The sequence below is a fragment of the Lathamus discolor genome, unplaced genomic scaffold, assembly GCF_037157495.1.
Source record: "Lathamus discolor isolate bLatDis1 unplaced genomic scaffold, bLatDis1.hap1 Scaffold_326, whole genome shotgun sequence".
Lineage (NCBI taxonomy): Eukaryota > Metazoa > Chordata > Aves > Psittaciformes > Psittacidae > Lathamus > Lathamus discolor.
In genome coordinates, this window is record NW_027069355.1 from 12,902 (window position 1) to 37,911 (window position 25,010).

The 25,010-nt window shown below is 57.6% G+C and overlaps 2 protein-coding genes and 1 pseudogene across 2 annotated transcripts in view; 2 read left to right on the forward strand and 1 right to left on the reverse strand.

The window, feature by feature from the left end:
* The window catches only part of LOC136006609 (serine/threonine-protein phosphatase 2A 65 kDa regulatory subunit A alpha isoform-like), a 31,430-nt gene extending 11,741 nt beyond the window's left edge, over positions 1-19,689 (forward strand). Inside the window, 10 exon segments of the mRNA XM_065664614.1 lie at positions 1,730-1,844; positions 3,181-3,251; positions 6,491-6,625; positions 9,838-10,011; positions 11,835-11,895; positions 12,666-12,736; positions 12,738-12,821; positions 14,059-14,201; positions 18,515-18,606; positions 19,571-19,689. Of these exon segments, the coding sequence (XP_065520686.1) occupies positions 1,730-1,844; positions 3,181-3,251; positions 6,491-6,625; positions 9,838-10,011; positions 11,835-11,895; positions 12,666-12,736; positions 12,738-12,821; positions 14,059-14,201; positions 18,515-18,606; positions 19,571-19,587 (963 nt within the window). The 3' untranslated portion in view covers positions 19,588-19,689.
* LOC136006610 (uncharacterized) lies at positions 1,951-3,040 on the reverse strand (annotated as a pseudogene).
* A 548-nt stretch (positions 19,690-20,237) lies between the features above and the next one.
* Positions 20,238-24,189, forward strand: SMG9 (SMG9 nonsense mediated mRNA decay factor; the record flags this gene model as incomplete). Its single annotated transcript, XM_065664615.1, has 4 exons — positions 20,238-21,181; positions 21,474-21,545; positions 22,425-22,709; positions 24,091-24,189. Coding segments are annotated over exons 1-4 (543 nt in total), but the record flags the coding sequence as incomplete, so codon positions are not given.
* Between the last annotated feature and the right edge of the window lie 821 nt (positions 24,190-25,010).

Sequence of the window (25,010 nt, forward strand, 5' to 3'; positions counted from 1 at the left end):
CAATGGGGAGCAATGGGAGCGTCAATGGGGGAGAGCAGGGTGGCCGACAAGTTCACCGAGGTCAGTGACGTCAGCGGTGACATCATCAGTGAGGTCATCAGGGCGGGGCTTCAGCCATGGGGAGCAATGGGAGCATCAATGGGGAGCAATGGGAGCGTCAATGGGGAGCAATGGGAGCGTCAATGGGGGAGCAGGGGGAGAGCAGGGTGGCCGACAAGTTCACCGAGGTCAGTGACGTCAGCGGTGACATCATCAGTGAGGTCATCAAGGGGGGGGCGTCAGCCATGGGGTCAGCCATGGGGAGCAATGGGAGCATCAATGGGGGCATCAATGGGGAGCAATGGGAGCGTCAATGGGGGAGCAGGGTGGCCGACAAGTTCACCGAGGTCAGTGACGTCATCAATGACATCATCAGTGAGGTCATCAACGGGGGGGCTTCAGCCCTGGGGTCAGCCATGGGGAGCATCAATGGGGAGCAATGGGAGCATCAATGGGGGAGCAGGGGGAGAGCAGGGTGGCCGACAAGTTCACCGAGGTCAGTGACGTCATCAGTGACATCATCGGTGAGGTCATCAACGGGGGGGCGTCAGCCATGGGGTCAGCCATGGGGAGCAATGGGAGCGTCAATGGGGGAGCATCAATGGGGGAGCAGGGTGGCCGACAAGTTCACCGAGGTCAGTGACGTCATCAGTGACATCATCGGTGAGGTCATCAACGGGGGCATCAAGGGGGGGCTTCAGCCCTGGGGTCAGCCATGGGGAGCAATGGGAGCATCAATGGGGGAGCAGGGTGGCCGACAAGTTCACCGAGGTCAGTGACGTCATCAGTGACATCAGCGGTGAGGTCATCAGGGGGGGGCTTCAGCCATGGGGAGCAATGGGAGCGTCAATGGGGGAGCAGGGTGGCCGACAAGTTCACCGAGGTCAGTGACGTCAGCGGTGACATCAGCGGTGAGGTCATCAGGGCGGGGCTTCAGCCATGGGGAGCAATGGGACCGTCAATGGGAGCATCAATGGGGAGCAATGGGAGCGTCAATGGGGGAGCAGGGGGGCCGACAAGTTCACCGAGGTCAGTGACGTCATCAGTGACGTCATCGGTGACGTCATCAACGGGGGGGGCTTCAGCCATGGGGAGCAATGGGAGCATCAATGGGGGAGCAATGGGAGCGTCAATGGGGGAGAGCAGGGTGGCCGACAAGTTCACCGAGGTCAGTGACGTCATCAGTGACATCATCAGTGAGGTCATCAGGGGGGGGCTTCAACCATGGGGAGCAATGGGAGCGTCAATGGGGGAGCAATGGGAGCGTCAATGGGAGCATCAATGGGGGAGCAGGGGGGCCGACAAGTTCACCGAGGTCAGTGACGTCAGCGCTGACATCATCAGTGAGGTCATCAAGGGGGGGCTTCAGCCATGGGGAGCAATGGGAGCATCAATGGGAGCATCAATGGGGAGCAATGGGAGCGTCAATGGGGGAGAACAGGGGGGCCGACAAGTTCACCGAGGTCAGTGACGTCATCAATGACATCATCAGTGACATCATCAGTGATATCATCAGTGACATCATCAGTGATATCATCAGTGAGGTCATCAAGGGGGGGCATCATCCCTGGGGAGCAATGGGAGCGTCAATGGGGGAGAGCAGGGGGGCCGGCAAGGTCACCGAGGTCGGTGACGCGCCCCACATCTATGGGGCAGGACCCATTGACCCCCCCCCCTTCCTGCCCCATAGCTCCAGCGCGCCGTGGGGCCGGAGATCACCAAGAGCGACCTGGTCGGGGCCTTCCAGAGCCTCATGAAGGACTGCGAGGCCGAGGTGCGGGCGGCGGCATCCCATAAGGTCAAAGGTGAGCCCCATAGCGACCCATAGAGACCCATAGAGACCCATAGAGACCCATAGCGAAACCATAGAGACCCATAGCGAAACCATAGAGACCCATAGAGAAACCATAGAGACCCATAGGGACCACATAGAGAAACCATAGAGACCCATAGAGAAACCATAGAGACCCATAGCGACCCATAGAGACCCATAGCGACCCATAGAGACCCATAGCAAAACCATAGAGACCCATAGAGACCCATAGCGACCCATAGAGACCCATAGCGACCCATAGAGAAACCATAGAGACCCATAGAGAAACCATAGAGACCCATAGCGACCCATAGCGAAACCATAGAGACCCATAGCGACCCATAGGGACCACATAGCAACCCATAGAGAAACCATAGAGACCCATAGCGACCCATAGAGAAACCACAGAGACCCATAGAGACCACATAGCAACCCATAGAGACCCATAGAGACCACATAGAGACCCATAGAGACCCATAGAGACCCATAGCGACCCATAGAGAAACCATAGAGACCCATAGAGAAACCATAGAGACCCATAGAGACCCATAGAGACCCATAGTGACCCATAGCGACCCATAGCGACCCATAGAGAAACCATAGAGACCCATAGAGACCACATAGCAACCCATAGAGACCCATAGGGACCACATAGAGACCCCATAGAGAGAGACCCATAGCGACCCATAGGGACCCACAGAGATCCCATAGAGATCCCATAGAGACTCCATAGAGACCCATAGAGACATAGAGACCCATAGAATCCCCATAGAGACCCCATAGAAGCCCCCTCCTGCCCCTTAGGAGCCCCTTTCTGCCCCGTAGAAGCCCCCTCCTGCCTCATAGAGACCCCATAGGGACCCATAGAGACACATAGCGACCCATAGAGACACATAGAGACCCCATAGAGAACCACAGAGACCCATAGCAACCCCATAGAAACCCCACAGCGACCCACAGAGACTCATAGGGACCAACAGAGACCCATAGGGACCCATGGAGACCCTATAGAAGCCCTTTCCTGCCCCATAGGGACCCCATAGCGACCCATAGAGACCCCATATAGACTCATATAGACCCATAGGGACCAGCAGAGACCCATAGAGACCCTTAGAGACCCCATAGAGACCCCATATTAGCCCCTTCCTGCCCCATAGAGGCCCCATAGAGACCCCGTAGAGACTCCATAGCGACCCCATAGAGACCCATAGGGACCCATAGAGACCCATAGGGACCCATAGAGACCCATAGAGACCCATAGAGACCCATAGGGACCCATAGAGACCCTTCCTGCCCCATAGCTGCCCCCCATGTCCTTGTCCCTGCAGAGTTCTGCGAGAACCTGGCCCCCGACTGCCGCGAGGCCGTGATCATGGGGCAGATCCTGCCCTGCATCAAGGTAAGGCCCCCTATAGCGCCCTATGGGGCACCCTATAGCGCCCTATGGGGCACCCTATGGGGCACCCTATAGCGCCCTATGGGGCATCCTATAGGCACTCTGTTGGGCATCCTATGGGGCATCCTATAGGCACCCTATGGGGCACCCTATAGCGCCCTATGGGGCACCCTATGGGGCACCCTATAGCGCCCTATGGGGCACCCTATAGCGCCCTATGGGGCATCCTATAGGCACTCTGTTGGGCATCCTATGGGGCATCCTATAGGCACCCTATGGGGCACCCTATAGCGCCCTATGGGGCACCCTATGGGGCACCCTATAGCGCCCTATGGGGCACCCTATGGGGCATCCTATAGGCACTCTGTTGGGCATCCTATGGGGCATCCTATAGGCACCCTATGGGACACCCTATAGCGCCCTATGGGGCATCCTATAGGCACCCTATGGGGCATCCTATAGCACCCTATGGGGCACCCTATAGCTCCCTATGGGGCATCCTATAGGCACCCTATGGGGCATCCTATAGCGCCCTATGGGGCATCCTATAGGCACCCTATGTGGCACCCTATAGCGCCCTATGGGGCATCCCATAGCCACCCTATGGGGCATCCTGTGGGGCATCCTGTGGACATCCTATGGGGCATCCTAATGGGGACCCTATAGGCACGCTACTGGGCATCCTATGGGCACCCTATGGGGCACCCTATAGGCACCCAGTGGAGCACCCTATAGGCGCCCTATGGGGCATCCTGTGGGGCATCCTATGGGCACCCTATATGCACCCAATGGGGCACCCTGTATTGCCTTATGGGGCATTCTATAGGCACTCTATGGGGCATCCTCTGGGACATGCTATAGGCAACCTATAGGGCATCCTGTGGGGCACCCTATAGGCTCCCTATGGGGCATCCTATGGCCACCCTATGGGACACCCTATGGGGCATCCTATGGGGCACCCTTTGGAGCGGGGATGTGATGGGGATACCCAGTGGGGACCCTCTGGGGCAGTGGGGACTTATGGGGTGCTGGGACATGATGGGCTCCTTTGGGGATGTCCTTGCACCCATGGGTGCCCCATTGATGCTGTCCCATTGATTCCCCATTGATGATGTCCTATTGATGCTGCCCCATTGCTTCCCCATTGATTCCCCTTTGCTGCCCCATTGCTGCCCCATTGATGCCCCATTGATGATGTCCTATTGATGCTTCCCCATTGCTTCCCCATTGATTCTCCTTTGCTGCCCCATTGCTGCCCCATTGATTCCCCATTGCTGCCCCATTGCTGCCCCATTGATTCCCTATTGCTGCCCCACTGCTGCCCCATTGATTCCCCACTGCCGCCCCATTGCTGCCCCATTGATTCCCCATTGCTGCCCCACTGCCGCCCCATTGATTCCCCATTGCTTCCCCATTGCTGCCCCATTGATTCCCCATTGCTGCCCCACTGCTGCCCCATTGATTCCCCATTGCTGCCCCACTGCCGCCCCATTGATTCCCCATTGCTGCCCCATTGATTCCCCATTGCTGCCCCATTGATTCCCCATTGCTGCCCCACTGCTGCCCCATTGATTCCCCACTGCCGCCCCATTGCTGCCCCATTGATTCCCCATTGCTGCCCCATTGATTCCCCATTGCTGCCCCACTGCTGCCCCATTGATTCCCCACTGCCGCCCCATTGCTGCCCCATTGATTCCCCATTGCTGCCCCACTGCCGCCCCATTGCTGCCCCATTGATTCCCCATTGCTGCCCCACTGCCGCCCCATTGATTCCCCATTGCTGCCCCATTGGTTCCCCATTGCTTCCCCATTGCTGCCCCATTGATTCCCCATTGCTGCCCCACTGCTGCCCCATTGATTCCCCATTGCTGCCCCATTGCTGCCCCATTGATTCCCCATTGCCGCCCCATTGCTGCCCCATTGATTCCCCACTGCCGCCCCATTGATTCCCCATTGCTGCCCCACTGCCGCCCCATTGATTCCCCATTGCTGCCCCATTGATTCCCCACTGCCGCCCCATTGATTCCCCATTGCTGCCCCATTGATTCCCCATTGATTCCCCACTGCCGCCCCATTGATTCCCCACTGCCGCCCCACTGCCGCCCCATTGATTCCCCATTGATTCCCCATTGCTGCCCCACTGCCGCCCCACTGCTGCCCCATTGATTCCCCATTGATTCCCCACTGCTGCCCCATTGATTCCCCATTGCCGCCCCATTGCTGCCCCATTGATTCCCCATTGATTCCCATTGATTCCCCATTGCTGCCCCATTGATTCCCCACTGCTGCCCCATTGCTGCCCCATTGCTGCCCCATTGATTCCCCATTGCCGCCCCATTGATTCCCCACTGCCACCCCATTGATTCCCCATTGCCGCCCCATTGATTCCCCATTGCTGCCCCATTGCTGCCCCATTGATTCCCCATTGATTCCCCACTGCCGCCCCATTGCTGCCCCATTGCTGCCCCATTGATTCCCCATTGCTGCCCCATTGATGCCCCATTGCTGCCCCATTGATGCCCCATTGCTGCCCCATTGATTCCCCATTGCTGCCCCATTGTTTCCCCATTGCTGCCCCATTGCTGCCCCATTGATTCCCCATTGCTGCCCCATTGATTCCCCATTGTTTCCCCGTTGCTGCCCCATTGCCGCCCCATTGATTCCCCACTGCCGCCCCATTGATTCCCCATTGCCGCCCCATTGATTCCCCATTGCTGCCCCATTGATTCCCCACTGCCGCCCCATTGATTCCCCATTGCTGCCCCACTGCCGCCCCATTGCTGCCCCATTGATTCCCCATTGTTTCCCCATTGATGCCCCATTGCTGCCCCATTGATTCCCCATTGATTCCCCATTGCTGCCCCATTGATTCCCCATTGCTGCCCCATTGATTCCCCATTGTTTCCCCGTTGCTGCCCCATTGCTGCCCCATTGATTCCCCATTGCTGCCCCATTGCTGCCCCATTGATTCCCCATTGCTTCCCCATTGCTGCCCCATTGCTGCCCCATTGATTCCCCATTGCTTCCCCATTGCTGCCCCATTGCTGCCCCATTGATTCCCCATTGCTTCCCCATTGCTGCCCCATTGCTGCCCCATTGATTCCCCATTGATTCCCCATTGCTGCCCCATTGATTCCCCATTGCTGCCCCATTGATTCCCCATTGCCGCCCCATTGCTGCCCCATTGATTCCCCACTGCTGCCCCATTGCTGCCCCATTGATTCCCCACTGCCGCCCCACAGGAGCTGGTGTCGGACGCCAACCAGCACGTGAAGTCGGCGCTGGCCTCGGTCATCATGGGGCTGTCGCCCATCCTGGGCAAGGACAACACCGTCGAGCACCTCCTGCCCCTCTTCCTGGCCCAGCTCAAGGACGAGGTGGGCCCCGCGCCGCTTAAGAGCCCTTCGGGGCCGCTTAAGAGCCCTTCGGGACCCCTTTGGGACCCCTTGGGACCCCTTAAGAGCCCTTTGGGACCCCTTGGCACCGCTTAAGGGCCCTTTGGGACCTCTTAAGAGCCCTTAGGGACCCCTTGGGACCGCTTAAGGGCACTTTGGGAGCATTTAAGGGCCCTTTGGGACTCCTTAAGGACCATTTGGGAGCACTTAAGAGCCCTTAGGGACCCCTTGGGACCGCTTAAGGGCACTTTGGGAGCACTTAAGAGCCCTTTGGGACCCCTTAAGAGCCCTTCGGGACCCCTTTGGGACCCCTTGGGACCACTTAAGAGCCCTTCGGGACCCCTTTGGGACCCCTTGGGACCGCTTAAGGGCCCTTTGGGACCCCTTGGGACCGCTTAAGGGCACTTGGGAGCACTTAAGAGCCCTTTGGGACCCCTTAAGAGCCCTTCGGGACCCCTTTGGGACCCCTTGGCACCGCTTAAGAGCCCTTTGGGACCCCTTGGGACTGCTTAAGGGCACTTCGGACCACTTAAGAGCCCTTTGGGACCTCTTAAGAGCCCTTAGGGACCCCTTGGGACCGCTTAAGGGCACTTCGGACCACTTAAGAGCCCTTTGGGACCCCTTAAGAGCCCTTCGGGACCCCTTTGGGACCCCTTGGGATCGCTTAAGGGCACTTGGGAGCACTTAAGAGCCCTTTGGGACCCCTTGAGAGCCCTTTGGGACCCCTTGGGACCCCTTAAGAGCCCTTCGGGACCCCTTTGGGACCCCTTGGGACCGCTTTGGGACCCCTTGGGACCGCTTAAGGGACCCCTTGGGAGCACTTAAGAGCCCTTTGGGACCCCTTAAGAGCCCTTCGGGACCCCTTTGGGACCCCTTTGGGACCCCTTGGGACCGCTTTGGGACCCCTTGGGACCGCTTAAGGGCACTTGGGAGCACTTAAGAGCCCTTCGGGACCCCTTAAGAGCCCTTCGGGACCCCTTTGGGACCCCTTGGGACAGCTTAAGGGCCCTTTGGGACCCCTTGGGACCGCTTAAGGGCACTTGGGAGCACTTAAGAGCCCTTTGGGACCCCTTAAGAGCCCTTCGGGACCCCTTTGGGACCCCTTGGCACCGCTTAAGAGCCCTTTGGGAGCACTTAAGGAGCCTTTAAAGACCCTTTAGGACCCCTTGGGACCTCTTAAGGGCCCTTTGGGACCACTTAAGGGCCCTTTGGGACCTCTTAAGAGCCCTTAGGGACCCCTTGGGACCACTTAAGGACCATTCGGGACCCCTTGGGACTGCTTAAGAGCCCTTTGGGACCCCTTGGGAGCGCTTAAGAGCCCTTTGGGAGCACTTAAGGAGCCTTTAAAGACCCTTTAGGACCCCTTAGGGACCCTTTGGGACCACTTGAGGGCCCTTTGGGACTGCTTAAGGGCCCTTTGGGACCCCTTGGGACCGCTTAAGGGCACTTGGGACCCCTTAAGAGCCCTTTGGGACCCCTTAAGGGCCCTTTGGGACCCCTTGGGACTGCTTAAAGGCCCTTTGGGACCTCTTAAGAGCCCTTAGGGACCCCTTGGGACCGCTTAAGGGCCCTTTGGGAGCGCTTAAGGGCCCTTTGGGACCCCTTAAGGACCATTTGGGAGCACTTAAGAGCCCTTAGGGACCCCTTGGGATGGCTTAAGGGCCCTTTGGGACCCCTTGGCACCGCTTAAGGGCCCTTTGGGGAGCACTTAAGAGCCCTTCGGGACCCCTTGGCACCGCTTGAGGGCACTTTGGGAGCACTTAAGAGCCCTTTGGGACCCCTTGGGAGCACTTAAGAGCCCTTTGGGACCCCTTGGCACCGCTTAAGGGCCCTTTGGGAGCACTTAAGAGCCATTCGGGACCCCTTGGCACCGCTTAAGAGCCCTTTGGGAGCACTTAAGAGCCCTTCGGGACCCCTTGGCACCGCTTAAGGGCCCTTTGGGAGCACTTAAGGGCCCTTCAGGACCCCTTAAGGACCATTTGGGAGCACTTAAGAGCCCTTAGGGACCCCTTGGGATGGCTTAAGGGCCCTTTGGGACCCCTTGGCACCGCTTAAGGGCCCTTTGGGAGCACTTAAGAGCCCTTCGGGACCCCTTGGCACCGCTTGAAGGCACTTTGGGAGCACTTAAGAGCCCTTTGGGACCCCTTGGGAGCACTTAAGAGCCCTTTGGGACCCCTTGGGACCACTTAAGAGCCCTTTGGGACCCCTTGGCACCACTTAAGGGCCCTTTGGGAGCACTTAAGAGCCATTCGGGACCCCTTGGCACCACTTAAGAGCCCTTTGAGAGCACTTAAGAGCCCTTAGGGACCCCTTGGGAGCACTTAAGGGCCCTTTGGGACCCCTTGGCACCGCTTAAGAGCCCTTTGGGAGCACTTAAGAGCCCTTTGGGACCCCTTGGGACCACTTAAGAGCCCTTTGAGAGCACTTAAGTGCCCTTAGGGACCCCTTGGGATGGTTTAAGGGCCCTTTGGGAGCACTTAAGGAGCCTTTAAAGACCCTTTAGGACCCCTTTAAACCCCTTATGCCCTTTTTAAGTCCCCTTTAAGCCCCCCTGAAGGACTCCCCCCCCCCCCCCCCCCCGCCGTGGGGGCTGCCCTTGTCAGTGCCCGGAGGTGCGGCTGTAAGCCCCTTTAGGACCCCTTAGGACCCCTTTAAGCCCCTTAAGGACCCCTTAGGACCCCTTTAATCCCCTCTAAGCCCCTTAAGGACCCCTTAGGACCCCCTTAAGGACCCTTTAGGACCCCTTTAAGCCCCTTAGGCTCCCTTTAGGATGCCTTTAATCCCCTTTAAGGCCCCTTAAGGACCCCTTAGGACCCCTTTAGGACCCCTTTAATCCCCTTAAGGACCCTTCAGGACCCCTTTAAGCCCCTTTAGGCCCCCTTTAAGCCCCTTAAGGACCCCTTTAGGCCCCTTAAGGACCCTTTAGGACCCCCTTAAGGACCCTTTAGGACCCCTTTAAGCACCTTAAGGACCCCTTAGGACCCCCTTAAGGACCCCTTTAAGCCCCTTTAGGACCCCCTTAAGGACCCTTTAGGACCCCTTTAAGCCCCTTAAGGACCCCTTAGGACCCCTTAAGGACCCTTTAGGACCCCCTTAAGGACCCTTTAGGACCCTTTTAAGCCCCTTAAGGACCCCTTAAGCCCCCTGAAGGACCCCTTTAGGACCCCCCCCCCGCCGGGGGCTGCCCTTGTCAGTGCCCGGAGGTGCGGCTGAACATCATCTCGAACCTGGACTGCGTGAACGAGGTGATCGGCATCCGGCAGCTGTCGCAGTCGCTCCTGCCCGCCATCGTGGAGCTGGCCGAGGACGCCAAGTGGCGCGTGCGCCTCGCCATCATCGAGTACATGCCCCTGCTGGCCGGGCAGCTGGTGAGCGCCTGGCCCGGGGCTTGGGGGGAGCGCGTAGGGGGAACGTATGGGGTAACGTATAGGGGGGATGTATAGGGGTAATGTATAGGGGGAATGGATAGGGGGAATGTATAGGGGGAATGGATAGGGGTAATGTATGGGGTGATGTATAGGGGTGATGTATAGGGGTGATGTATAGGGGTGATGTATAGGGGTGATGTATAGGGATAATGTATAGGGGGAATGTATAGGGGGAATGTATAGGGGGAATGGATAGGGGGAATGGATAGGGGGAATGTATAGGGGTGATGTATAGGGGGAATGTATAGGGGGAATGTATAGGGGGAATGGATAGGGGGAATGGATAGGGGGAATGTATAGGGGGAATGTATAGGGGGAATGTATAGGGGTGATGTATAGGGGGAATGTATAGGGGTGATGTATAGGGGTGATGTATAGGGATAATGTATAGGGGGAATGTATAGGGGGAATGTATAGGGGGAATGGATAGGGGGAATGGATAGGGGGAATGTATAGGGGTGATGTATAGGGGGAATGTATAGGGGGAATGTATAGGGGGAATGGATAGGGGGAATGTATAGGGGGAATGGATAGGGGGAATGGATAGGGGGAATGTATAGGGGGAATGTATAGGGGGAATGTATAGGGGGAATGGATAGGGGGAATGGATAGGGGGAATGGATTAGGGGGAATGGATAGGGGGAATGGATAGGGGGAATGTGTAGGGGTAATGTATAGGGGTGATGTATAGGGGAATGTATAGGGGGAATGGATAGGGGGAATGCATAGGGATAATGTATAGGGATAATGCATAGGGGTAATGTATAGGGATAATGTATAGGGATAAAACATTGGGATAAGGCATAGGGATAATGTATAGGGATAATGCATAGGGATAACACGTAGGGATTAAAACATTGGAGTAAGGCGTAGGGATAATGAGTAGGGATAAGGCGTAGGGATAACATGGGACAGCATAGGGATAAAACATAGGGATAACGGGGGGATAACATAGGGATAGCATAGGGAGAACAGCGGGATAAAATATAGGGATAACACATCGGGATAACAGCGGGATAACAGCGGGATAATGCATAGGGATAACAGGGGGATAACATAGGGATAGCATAGGGATAGCATAGGGATAGCATAGGGATAACATAGGGATAACATAGGGATAGCATAGGGATAACATAGGGATAACATAGGGATAGCATAGGGATAACATAGGGATAACATTGGATAACATTGGGATAACATAGGGATAGCATAGGGATAACATAGGGATAGCATAGGGATAGCATAGGGATAACATAGGGATAACATAGGGATAGCATAGGGATAACATAGGGATAACATAGGGATAGCATAGGGATAGCATAGGGATAACATAGGGATAACATAGGGATAGCATAGGGATAGCATAGGGATAACATTGGGATAACATTGTGATAGCATAGGGATAGCATAGGGATAACATAGGGATAACGGGGGGATAACCTAGGGATAATGAGGGGGTAACAATGGGATAACAGCGGGATGCATTGGGGTAACACTGGGAGAACACTGGGATAAGGCTGGGGTGTTGGTTCACACTGGTTTGTACTGGTTCATACTGGTTTATACTGGTTCACACTGGTTCATAGTGCTCCTTAGTGGTTCATCCTGATTTTTATGTTCATGGTAGTCAGTATAGGCCAGTACTGGTCCTGACTGGTTTATACTGGTCCTGACTGGTTTATACTGGTCCTGACTGGCTTATACTGGTCCTGACTGGTTTATACTGGTTTATACTGGTCCAAACTGGTCTCTCCCCCCCCCAGGGTGTGGAGTTCTTCGACGAGAAGCTCAACTCGCTCTGCATGGCCTGGCTGGTCGACCACGGTGAGCCACTGGGATGGACTGGGAGGGACTGGGATGGAATGGGAGGACTGGGATAGACTGGGACAGACTGGGCCAGACTGGTTTATACTGGTCCATACTGGTTTTTACTGCTATAACTGTTCCATACTGTCCTGTTATAATTGGTGCATACTGGTCTATACTGGTCCATACTGGTTTATACTGGTTTATACTGGTCTATACTGGTCCATACTGGTTTATACTGCTGTTCTTTCCTGTTATAATTGGTGCATACTGGACCATACTGGTCTATACTGGTCCGTACTGGTTTATACTGGTTTCTACTGGTTTCTACTGGTCTCTCCCTCCCCAGTGTACGCCATCCGGGAGGCAGCCACCAGTAACCTGCGGAAGCTGGTGGAGCGCTTCGGGCTCCATATTGGTCTATAGTGGTCCATACTGGTTTATACTGGTCCATACTGGTTTTTACTGCTGTAACTGTTCCATACTGTTCTTTCCTGTAATAATTGGTGCATACTGGTCTATACTGGTCCATACTGGTTTATACTGGTCCATACTGGTTTTTACTGCTGTAACTGTTCCATACTGTTCTCTCCTGTTATAATTAGTGCATACTGGACCATACTGGTTTATACTGGTACATACTTGTTTTTACTGCTGTAACTGCTCCATACTGTTCTTTCCTGTTATAATTGCTGCATACTGGTCTATAGTGGTCCATACTGGTTTATACTGGTCCATACTGGTTTATACTGGTTTATACTGGTTTCTACTGGTCTCTCCCTCCCCAGTGTACGCCATCCGGGAGGCAGCCACCAGTAACCTGCGGAAGCTGGTGGAGCGCTTCGGGCCGGGCTGGGCGCAGGGGAACCATCGTGCCCAAGGTGCTGGCCATGGCCGGGGACCCCAATTACCTGCACCGCATGACCACGCTCTTCTGCATCAACGTAGGTGCTCAGCACCCATGGGTGCTGGGACCCCCCCCCTGGGTGCTGGGATCCCCCCTATGGGTGCTGGGACCTCCCCTATGGGTGCTGGGATCCCCACTGTGGGTGCTGGGAGACGTCTGTGGGTGCTGGGACCCCCGCCATGGGTGCTGGGATCCCCCCTATGGGTGCTGGGACACCCCCATGGGTGCTGGGACCTCCCTATGGGTGCTGGGAGACATCTATGGGTGCTGGGACCCCCACTATGGGTGCTGAGACCCCCACTATGGGTGCTGGGAGACATCTATGGGTGCTGGGACCCCCACTATGGGTGCTGGGACCCCCACTGTGGGTGCTGGGAGACATCTGTGGGTGCTGGGACCTCCCCCATGGGTGCTGGGACCCCCGCTGTGGGTGCTGGGAGACATCTATGGGTGCTGGGACCCCCCCCCGTGGGTGCTGGGAGACATCTATGGGTGCTGGGACCCCCCACTATGGGTGCTGGGACCCCCCCTATGGGTGCTGGGAGACATCTATGGGTGCTGGGATCCCCACTGTGGGTGCTGGGAGACATCTATGGGTGCTGGGACCCCCCTATGGGTGCTGGGAGACATCTAGGGACCCCCCTATGGGTGCTGGGACCCCCACTATGGGACCCCAGCATCCCCCTATGGGACCTCAGTAGCCACCTATGGGACTTCAGTATCTCCCTATGGGTGCTGACCCCTATGGGTGCTGAGCCCCCCATCTATGGGTGCTGACCCCATAGGGAGCTGTCCACCCCTATGGGTGCTGAACCCCCCATTCCTTCCTGCCACCCATTAGGACCCCCTTTCACCCCATAGAACCCCATTATCAGACCCCCCCCATTGGGTGCTGACCCCCCCATCTATGGGTGCTGTCTCCCATGGGTGCTGTCGCCCATAGGGAGCTGTCCACCCCTATGGGTGCTGAACCCCCCATTCCTTCCTGCCACTCATTAGGACCCCCTTTCACCCCATAGAACCCCATTATCAGACCCCCCCATTGGGTGCTGACCCCCCCATCTATGGGTGCTGTCTCCCATGGGTGCTGTCGCCCATAGGGAGCTGTCCACCCCTATGGGTGCTGAACCCCCCACTCCTCCTTGTTCTCACTCCATTGGGACCCCCTTTCACCCCATAGAACCCCATTATCAGACCCCCCCCCCCCATTGGGTGCTGACCCCCCCATCTATGGGTGCTGACCCCCCCCCATCTATGGGTGCTGTCTCCCATAGGTGCTGTCCGAGGTGTGCGGGCCGGAGCTGACGGCGCAGCAGCTGCTGCCCACGGTGCTGCGCATGGCGGGGGACGCCGTGGCCAACGTCCGCTTCAACGTGGCCAAGAGCCTGCAGCGCCTGGGGCCTGTCCTCGACGCGGGGTAAGGGCCTATGGGGCACCCCATAGCACCTATAGATCCTATAGAGCACCCTATAGCATCCATACATAGCACCCATCAATGTGCAATTCAACGTGGCCAAGAGCCTGCAGTGCCTGGGGCCTGTCCTCAATGCAAGGTAAGCACCTATAGGGCACCCCATAGCACCTATAGATCCTATAGCACCTATAGAGCACTCTATTGCACCTATAGAGCACCCTATAGCATCCATACGTAGCACCCATGAATGTCCGCTTCAACGTGGCCAGAGCCTGCAGCGCCTGGGGCCTGTCCTCGACGCGGGGTAAGGGCCTATGGGGCACCCCATAGCACCTATAGATCCTATAGCACCTATAGAGCACCCTGTTGTACCTATAGTGCACCCTATTGTACCTATAGAGCACCCTATAGCATCCATACGTAGCACCCATGAATGTCCGCTTCAACGTGGCCAAGAGCCTGCAGCGCCTGGGGTCTGTCCTCGACGCGGGGTAAGGGCCTATGGGGCACCCCATAGCACCTATAGATCCTATAGAGCACCCTATAGCATCCATACATAGCACCCATCAATGTGCACTTGAACATGGGCAAGGCCCTGCAGCGACTGGGGCTGTCCTCGCTGCAAGGTAAGCACCTATAGGGCACCCCATAGCACCTATAGATCCTATAGCACCTATAGAGCACTCTATTGCACCTATAGAGCACCCTATAGCATCCATACGTAGCACCCATGAATGTCCGCTTCAATGGGGCCAAGAGCCTGCAGTGCCTGGGGTCTGTCCTCGATGCGGGGTAAGGGCCTATGGGGCACCCCATAGCACCTATAGATCCTATAGAGCACCCTATAGCATCCATACATAGCACCCATCAGTGTGCACTTGAACATGGGCAAGGCCCTGCAGCGACTGGGGCTGTCCTCGCTGCAAGGTAAGCACCTATAGGGCACCCCATAGCACCTATAGATCCTATAGCACCTATAGAGTACCCTGTTGTACCTATAGAGCACCCTATAGCATCCATACATAGCACCCATCAATGTGCAATTCAACGTGGCCAAGAGCCTGCAGCGCCTGGGGCCTGTCCTCGATGCGGGGTAAGGGCCTATGGGGCACCCCATAGCACCTATAGATCCTATAGCACCTATAGAGCACCCTGTTGTACCTATAGCACCCTGTTGTACCTATAGAGCACCCTATAGCATCCATACGTAGCACCCATGAATGTCCGCTTCAACGTGGCCAAGAGCCTGCAGCGCCTGGGGCCTGTCCTCGACGCGGGGTAAGGGCCTATGGGGCACCCCATAGCACCTATAGATCCTGTAGCACCCATAGAGCACCCTATAGCATCCATACATAGCACCCATCAGTGTGCAATTCAACGTGGCCAAGAGCTGCAGTGCCTGGGGCCTGTCCTCGATGCAAGGTAAGCACCTATAGGGCACCCCATAGCACCTATAGATCCTATAGCACCTATAGAGTACCCTGTTGTACCTATAGAGCACCCTATAGCATCCATACATAGCACCCATCAATGAGCAATTCAACGTGGCCAAGAGCCTGCAGTGCCTGGGGTCTGTCCTCGACGCGGGGTAAGGGCCTATGGGGCACCCCATAGCACCTATAGATCCTATAGCACCTATAGAGCACCCTGTTGTACCTATAGAGCACCCTATAGCATCCATACATAGCACCCATCAATGTGCACTTCAACATGGCCAAGAGCTGCAGTGCCTGGGGTCTGTCCTCGATGCGGGGTAAGGGCCTATGGGGCACCCCATAGCACCTATAGCTCCTATAGCACCTATAGAGCACCCTACAGCATCCATCCATAGCACCCATCAATGTGCACTTGATCATGGACAAGGCCCTGCAGCGCCTGGGGCCCCTTCTCGATGCAAGGTAAGCACCTATAGGGCACCCTATAGCACCTATAGAACACCCTATAGAACCTATGGAAGCTATAGGCCTATAGGACCTATAGAACACTATAGCATCTGTAGAGCACATAGCACCTATAGAACCTATAGAGCCTATAATGCATATAGAGTATGCTATAAAATCTATAGTACCTATAGAGCACCCTATAGAACATATAGAGTACCCTATAGAACATATAGCATCTATAGTATGTATAGAGCATCTTATAGCACCTATAGAACCTATAGCGCTTATAGCACCTATAGAACACCTTATAGCACCTATAGCACCTGTAGCACCTATAGAGAACCCTATAGCAGCTATAGAAACTATAGCGCCTATAGAGCACCCTATAGCACCCATAGAACCCCTATAGCACCTGTGAGCACATAGCACCCATAGAAGACACACAGCACCCATCAAGGTGCGCTTCAACGTGTGCACCCATAGCACCCATTGACACCCATCCTATGGACACACATAGCACCCATTCACACCCACCCTATGGACACCTATTGCACCCATTGACACCCACCCTATGGACACGCATAGCACCCATTGACACCCATTGATACCCATCCTATGGACACCCATAGCACCCATCCTGTGGACACCCATAGCAGCCATTGACACCCATCCTATGGACACCTATAGCCCCCATTGACACCCATTGACACCCACCCTATGGACACCTATAGCACCCATCTACACCCATTGACACCCACGCTATGGACACCCATAGCACCCATAGCACCCACCCTATGGACACCTATAGCACCCATCGACACCCATTGACACCCACCCTATGGACACCCATAGCACCCATTGACACCCATAGCGCCCATTGACACCCATAGCCCCCATCCTATGGACACCCATAGCACCCTATGGTCACCCATAGTACCCATTGACACCCATCCTGTGGACACCCATAGCACCCATTGACACCCACCCTATGGACACCCATAGCACCCATCGACACCCACCCTATGGACACCCATAGCACCCATCGACACCCACCCTATGGACACCCATAGCACCCATCCACACCCATTGACACCCATCCTATGGACACCCATACAACCCATCGACACCCACCCTATGGACACCCATAGCACCCATTGGCACCCATAGCACCCATTGACACCCATAGCACCGTTGACACCCCACCCTATGGACACCCATAGCACCCACTGACACCCCCAGGCCCCATTGACACCATCCTATGGGCACCCATAGCACCCATTGACACCCACGCTATGGACACCCATAGCACCCATTGACACCCACCCTATGGACACCCTTAGCACCCATCGACACCCATTGACACCCACCTTATGGACACCCATCGACACCCATTGACACCCACCCTATGGACACCCATAGCACCCATTGACACCCACCCTGTGGATACCCATAGCACCCATTGACACCCAGCCTATGGACACCCATAGCACCCATTGACACCCACCCTATGGACATCCATAGCGCCCATTGACACCCACCCTATGGACACCATAGCACCCATTGACACCCACCCTATGGACACCCATAGCACCCATCGACACCATAGTGCCCATTGACACCCACCCTATGGACACCCATAGCACCCATCGACACCCACCCTATGGACACCCATAGCACCCATCGACACCCACCCTATGGACACCATAGCACCCATCGACACCCACCCTATGGACACCCATAGCACCCATTGACACCCACAGCACCCACTGACACCCACCCTATGGACACCCATAGCACCCACTGCCACCCTTAGCACCCATTGACACCCACCCTATGGACACCCATAGCACCCATCGACACCACCCTATGGACACCCATAGAACCCATCGACACCCACCCTATGGACACCCATAGCACCCATTGACACCCACAGCACCCACTGACACCCACCCTGTGGACACCCATAGCACCCACTGACACCCTTAGCACCCATTGACACCCACCCTATGGACACCCATAGCACCCATCAACACCCACCCTATGGACACCCATAGAACCCATCGACACCCACCCTATGGACACCCATAGCACCCATTGACACCCACCCTATGGACACCCATAGCGCCCATTGACACCCACAGCACCCATTGACACCCACCCTATGGACACCCATAGCACCCATTGACACCCACCCTATGGACACCCATAGCACCCACTGACACCCCCAGCCCCCATTGACACCCACCCTATGGACACCCATAGCACCCATTGACACCCACAGCACCCACTGACACCCACCCTAGGGACACCCATAGCAACCAACGACACCCATTGACACCTATCCTATGGACACCCATAGCACCCATCGACACCCATAGCGCCATTGACACCCATAGCACCCATCGACACCCATGGGTGCCCCTGCTCCCATAGGACCCTGCAGGCCGAGGTGAAGCCGGTGCTGGAGAAGCTGACCCAGGACCAGGACGTGGACGTCAAATACTTCGCCCAGGAGGCCCTGACGGGTCAGGGGGGCTATGGGGGGTATGGGGGGTATAGGGGCTATGGGGGCTATGGGGGGATATAGGGGGCTATGGGGGTATAGGGGCTATGGGGGCTATGGGGGGATATAGGGGGCTATGGGGGGTATAGGGGCTATGGGGGCTATGGGGGGATATAGGGGCTATGGGGGTATAGGGGGTATAGGGGCTATGGGGGGTATAGGGGGCTATGGGGGGTATAGGGGCTATGGGGGGTATAGGGGGTATAGGGGCTATGGGGTTATAGGGGCTATGGGGGGTATAGGGGCTATGGGGGGTATAGGGGGTATGGGGGGTATGGGAGATATAGGGGTAATGGGGCTATAGGGGGTATAGGGGCTATGGGGGGCTATAGGGACTATGGGGGCTATAGGGGCTATAGGGGTAATGGGGGCTATAGGGGTTATAGGGGATATTTGGGGCTATAGGGGCCATGGAGCCTATTGGGGCAAAGGGGCTAGTGGGGGGGGCTATAGGGGCAATGGGGGCTATAGGGGTATGGGGGGCAATGGGGGTAGTGGGGAGCAATGGGTATAATGGGGGACAATGGGGGGCTATAGGGCTCTATAGGGGGCTATAGGGGCCTATTGGAGCAATGGGGGGCTATAGGGCTCTATAGGGGGCTATAGGGCTCTATAGGGGGCTATAGGGGCCTATTGGAGCAATGGGGGCTATAGGGCTCTATAGGGGGCTATAGGGCTCTATAGGGGGCTATAGGGCTCTATAGGGGGCTATAGGGCTCTATAGGGGGCTATAGGGGCCATTGGAGCAATGGAGGCTCTATAGGGGGCTATAGGGCTCTATAGGGCTCTATAGGGCCCATTGGAGCAATGGGGGGCAATGGGGGCTATAGGGGGTCACATAAGGACACGGGGGGGGGGTCACGTGGTCACTGACGGTGACCTCTGACCCCCCCCCCCTTCTCTCTCCCTCCCCCCCCCCCCAACAGTGCTGGCGCTCGCCTGACCACGCCCCCTCCCTCTCCCCTCCCCCCCCCCCGCATGTGCCATTGGCCCCGCCCCCTCGTGACGTCACCCATTCATTAATTAAACGAGGTTCTCCCGTCAATGAAGCGTCGTCATTGGGGGGGGGGGGGCGGGGCTAAAAGGGGAGGGGGCGGGGCTAAAGGGGAGGGGCGGGGCTAAAGGGGAGGGGGGCAAAGGGAAGGGGCGGGGCTAAAAGGGAAGGGGCGGGGCTAAAGGGGAGGGGCGGGGCTAAGGGGGAGGGGGCAAAGGGAAGGGGCGGGGCTAAAGGGGAGGGGGGCAAAGGGAAGGGGCGGGGCTAAAGGGGGTGGTGGGTTAGGGGTGTTAAAGGAACCAATAGGGGCACAGTGGCCCCGCCCCCCTCCCGCTTCCGCTGCTCTGATTGGCCAGCGGCGCCCTCGCCTCCTGCGCTCTGATTGGCGGCCGCCGCCGCTCACGTGGTATCTATAGCCCCCTATAACCCCCTATAGAGCCCCCATATAGGGTCCTATGGACCCTGCGCTGCCCCACAGCGGGCCCCTATGGCCCCGCCGCCGCCCCATAGCCCCTCCATTGCCCCCTATAGCCCGTTCCAGTGCCCTATAGCCCTTCCCCCTATCGCCCCTCCTCTTCCCCCTATAGCCCCTCCTCTTCCCCCTATAGCCCCTCCTCTTCCCCCTATAGACCCTCCCCTGCCCCATAGCGCCGCTCCTTCCGCCTATAGCCCCGTTTCCCCCCCATAGAACCCATTTACCCCCCCTATAGAGCCCATTTACCCCCTATAGAACCCGCTTACCCCCCCTATAGCCCCATTTCCAGCTACAGCCCCATTACCCCCCCATAGAACCCATTCTCCCCTGTAGCCCCCATTTAACCCCTATAGAATCCAATTACCCCCCTATAGAACCCATTGTTCCCCCCATAGAACCCATTTACCCCCTATAGAACCCACTGTCCCCCTATAGAACCCATTTACCCCCTATAGAACTCAGTTACCCCCCTATAGCCCCATTTACCCCCTATAGAACCCAATTAACCCTCTATAGAACCCGTTTACCCCCTATAGAACCCGTTTACCCCCTATAGAACCCATTCCCCCCTATAGAACCCGTTTACCCCCTATAGAACCCAATTAACCCCCTATAGAACCCGTTTGCCCCCTATAGAACCCATTCCCCCCCATTGCTCCCTATAGCCCCATTGTCCCCTATAGCCCCATTACCCCCTATTGCCCCCCTATAGCCCCATTGTCCCCTATAGCCCTATTACCCACCCTTGCCCCATTAACCCCTATAGCCCCATTAAGCCCTATAGCCCCATAGCCCCCTATAGCCCCATTACCCCCTATTGCCCCCTATAGCCCCTTTATCCCCCATAGCCCCATTAAGCCCCATAGCCCCATTACCCCCCTATAGCCCCATTGCCCCCTATTGCCCCCCTTTATCCCCCATAGCCCCATTGCCCCTCATAGCCCCCTATAGCCCCATAGCCCCCCATTGCCCCCCATAGCGATGTCGGACTCGGGGCAGAGCCCGGCCCCGGGGGGGCGGCGCCGCTGGGCCCGGGACAAGGAACCGGAGGGCGGCGGGGAGCGGAGGGTAGGCGGGGCTTAGGGAGAGGGGCGGGGCTTAGGGAGAGGGGCGGGGTTTAAGGGGAGGGGCGGGGCTTAGGGAGAGGGGCGGGGTTTAAAGGGAGGGGCGGGGCTTGGGGAGAAGGGCGGGGCTAGGGGAGAGGGGCGGGGCTTAGGGAGAGGGGCGGGGCTAGGGGGGGCGTGCTGTGATTGGGCCGTGCGGAGGAGGGGGCGGCCAATGGGGGCGGTGGGGGGGGGGGTGTGGTTTGAAGGGGTGAGGGGCGTGGCCTCGCTGACTCCGCCCCCTTGTCACGTGGCAGGAGGCGGGGGAGGAGCCCGCGGGGCTGATGCAGAAGACCCCGATCATCCTGGCCAAGCCCCCGGGGGAGCGGGTGAGAGCCCCATAGACACCTATGGGTGCCCCATAGATACCCTATAGATACCTATAGATGCCCTATAGATACCCATAGACACCTATGGGTGCCCCATAGATACCCTGTAGATACCTATAGACACCTATGGGTGCCCCATAGATACCCATAGATACGTACGGGTGCCCTATAGATACCCTATAGATACCCATAGACACCTATGGGTGCCCCATAGATACCCATAGATACGTACGGGTGCCCTATAGATACCTATAGACACCTATGGGTGCCCCATAGATACCCACAGACACCTATGGGTGCCCCATAGATACCCATAGATACGTATGGGTGCCCTATAGATACCCTATAGATACCCATAGACACCTATGGGTGCCCCATAGATACCCTATAGATACCCATAGACACCTATGGGTGCCCCATAGATACCCTATAGATACCTATAGACACCTATGGGTACCCTATAGATACCCTATAGATACCTAGAGATACCCTATACATACCCATAGAGGACCTATGTGTACCCTATAGATACCCATAGATACCTATGGATACCCTATAGATACCCTATAGAAACCCCCACAGACCCCCATAGCCCCCCATAGCCCCCCATAGACCCCCATAGACCCCATAGCCCCCGCATAGACCCCCATAGACCACCCCATAGCCCCCACATAGCCCCCCATAGAACCCCATAGCCCCCCCATAGCCCCCCCATAGACCCCCCATAGCCCCCCATAGAACCCCATAGACCACCCATAGACCCACGTAGCCCCCCATAGACCCCCATAGCCCCCCATAGAAACCCATAGACCCCCCATAGCACCCCATAGACCCCTATACCCCCGCCCCCCACTAACCCCCCCCCCCCCCCCCCCACAGCCGCAACCGAAGGCGGGGCCTGGCCCGGCCCCTCCCCCCCCGGCCCCCCCCATTCTGCTGATGAAGGCGCGGGGGGGCGGGGCGGGGGAGGAGGGGCGGGGCGGGGGCGGGGCCGGCGCCGGGGGGGAGGGGCCAGCGCAGGCCCCGCCCCGCGAGAGGGAGGCGGGGCCCCGCCCCACGCAGCCCGTCTATCAACTGCACGGCAGGGGGCTGGCCCCCCCGGGGAACCTGGACCGTGAGTGCCCTTATATGGGCAGGGGAGGGGCTAAAGGGGACCTTATATGGGCAGGGGAGGGGCTAAAGGGGACCTTATATGGGCAGGGGAGGGGCTAAAGGGGACCTTATATGGGCAGGGGAGGGCTAAAGGGGGCTTATATGGGCAGGGGAGGGCTAAAGGGGACCTTATATGGGCAGGGGAGGGGCTAAAGGGGACCTTATATGGGCAGGGGAGGGGCTAAAGGGGACCTTATATGGGCAGGGGAGGGGCTAAAGGGGACCTTATATGGGCAGGGGAGGGGCTAAAGGGGACCTTATATGGGCAGGGGAGGGGCTAAAGGGGACCTTATATGGGCAGGGGAGGGGCCAAAGGGGACCTTATATGGGCAGGGGAGGGGCTAAAGGGGACCTTATATGGGCAGGGGAGGGGCTAAAGGGGGCTTATAGGGGTAGGGGAGGGGCTAAAGGGGGCGTATATGGGCAGGGGAGGGGTAAAGGGGACCTTATATGGGCAGGGGAGGGGCTAAAGCGGACCTTATATGGGCAGGGGAGGGGCTAAAGGGGACCTTATATGGGCAGGGGAGGGGCTAAGGGGGACTTATATGGGCAGGGGAGGGGCTAAGGGGGACTTATATGGGTAGGGGAGGGGCTAAAGGGGGCGTATATGGGCAGGGGAGGGGCTAAATGGGGCTTATATGGGCAGGGGAGGGGGTAAAGGGGACCTTATATGGGCAGGGGAGGGGCTAAAGGGGACTTATATGGGCAGGGGAGGGGCTAAAGGGGGCTTATATGGGCAGGGGAGGGGCTAAAGGGGACCTTATATGGGCAGGGGAGGGGCTAAAGGGGGCTTATATGGGCAGGGGAGGGGCTAAAGGGGACCTTATATGGGCAGGGGAGGGGCTAAAGGGGACCTTATATGGGCAGGGGAGGGGCTAAAGGGGACCTTATATGGGCAGGGGAGGGGCTAAAGGGGGCTTATAGGGGTAGGGGAGGGGGTAAAGGGGGCTTATATGGGCAGGGGAGGGGCTAAAGGGGACCTTATATGGGCAGGGGAGGGGCTAAAGGGGACCTTATATGGGCAGGGGAGGGGCTAAAGGGGGCTTATATGGGCAGGGGAGGGGCTAAAGGGGGCTTATATGGGCAGGGGAAGGGGGCGGGGCTAAGGGGGTGTGGGAGGGGCTAAGGGCTGTCCATATATGGGGTGGGTGAATGGCAGGGGGCGGGGCTAAGGGGGGGGACGACACTAAGGAGGTGTCTATATATGGGTTGGGGTAAGGGGAGGGGCGGGGCTAAGGGGTGCCCATATATGGGGTAAGGGGAGGGGCGGGACTAAGGGGTGTCCATATATGGAGAGGGGCACGGAGCGAGGAGGCGGGGCTAAGGCTGTGGGCAAGGACAATGAGGTCCATATATGGGGGGGCGTGTCCAAGCTTGGCCCCGCCCTCCCCAGCCGTGGGCCGGCCAATCACGGCTGGCGGCGCCGGAGAAGATGAAGACCAGCATCAAACTGGTGGACGAGCAGATGAACTGGTGCGACAGCGCCCTCGAGGTGAGGGGCGGGGCTTAGGGGGAAAGGGGCGGGGCTTGGGGAGGGGGCGGGGTTTGTGCCATAGGGGTTAAGGGAAAGGGTTTAAAGGGGGGGGGGGCGGCCTTGGGGAGGGGGCGGGGCTTAAGGTAAAGAGGGCGGGGCTTGGGGAAGGGGGCGGGGCTAGGGGAAGGGGCGGGGCTTAGGGAGGGGGCGGGGTTAGTGCTATAGGGGGAAAGGGAACAGGGTTTAAAGGGGGGGCTTGGGGAGGGGGCGGGGCTTAGGGGAAGGGGCGGGGCTTAAGGTAAAGAGGGCGTGGCTTTGGGAAGGGCGGGGCTTAGGGGGGCGGGGACTAGGGAGGGGCTAAGAGTAAAGGGGGCGGGGTTTAGGGTAAAGGGGGCAAGGCTTGGAGTGAAGGGGAGGGGTTGGGGTAAAGGGGGCGGGGCTTAGAGGTAAGGGGGTGTGGCTTGGAGTGAACGGGCCGGGCTTAAATGAGCGTGGCTTTAAGTGAATGGGCTGGGCTTAAAGGGGGCGTTGCTTTGAATGGGCGGGGCTTAGAGGGGGAGTGGCTTGCAGTGAATGGGCGGGGCTTATAGGGGGCGTGGCTTAAAGGGCAAGTGGGTTGGAGTGAAGGGGCGGGGCTTAAAGGGGGGCGTGGCTTGAGTCAACAGGCGGGGCTTAAAGGGGGCTTAGCTTGAAGTGAATGGGCGGGGCTTAAAGGGGCGGGGCTTGAATGAATGGGCGGGGCTTAAAGGGCAAGTGGCTTGGAGTGAAGGGGCAGGGCTTAAAGGGGGGCGTGGCTTGAAGTGAAGGGGCGGGGCTTCGGCCACCAGCGGGTGGGGTTA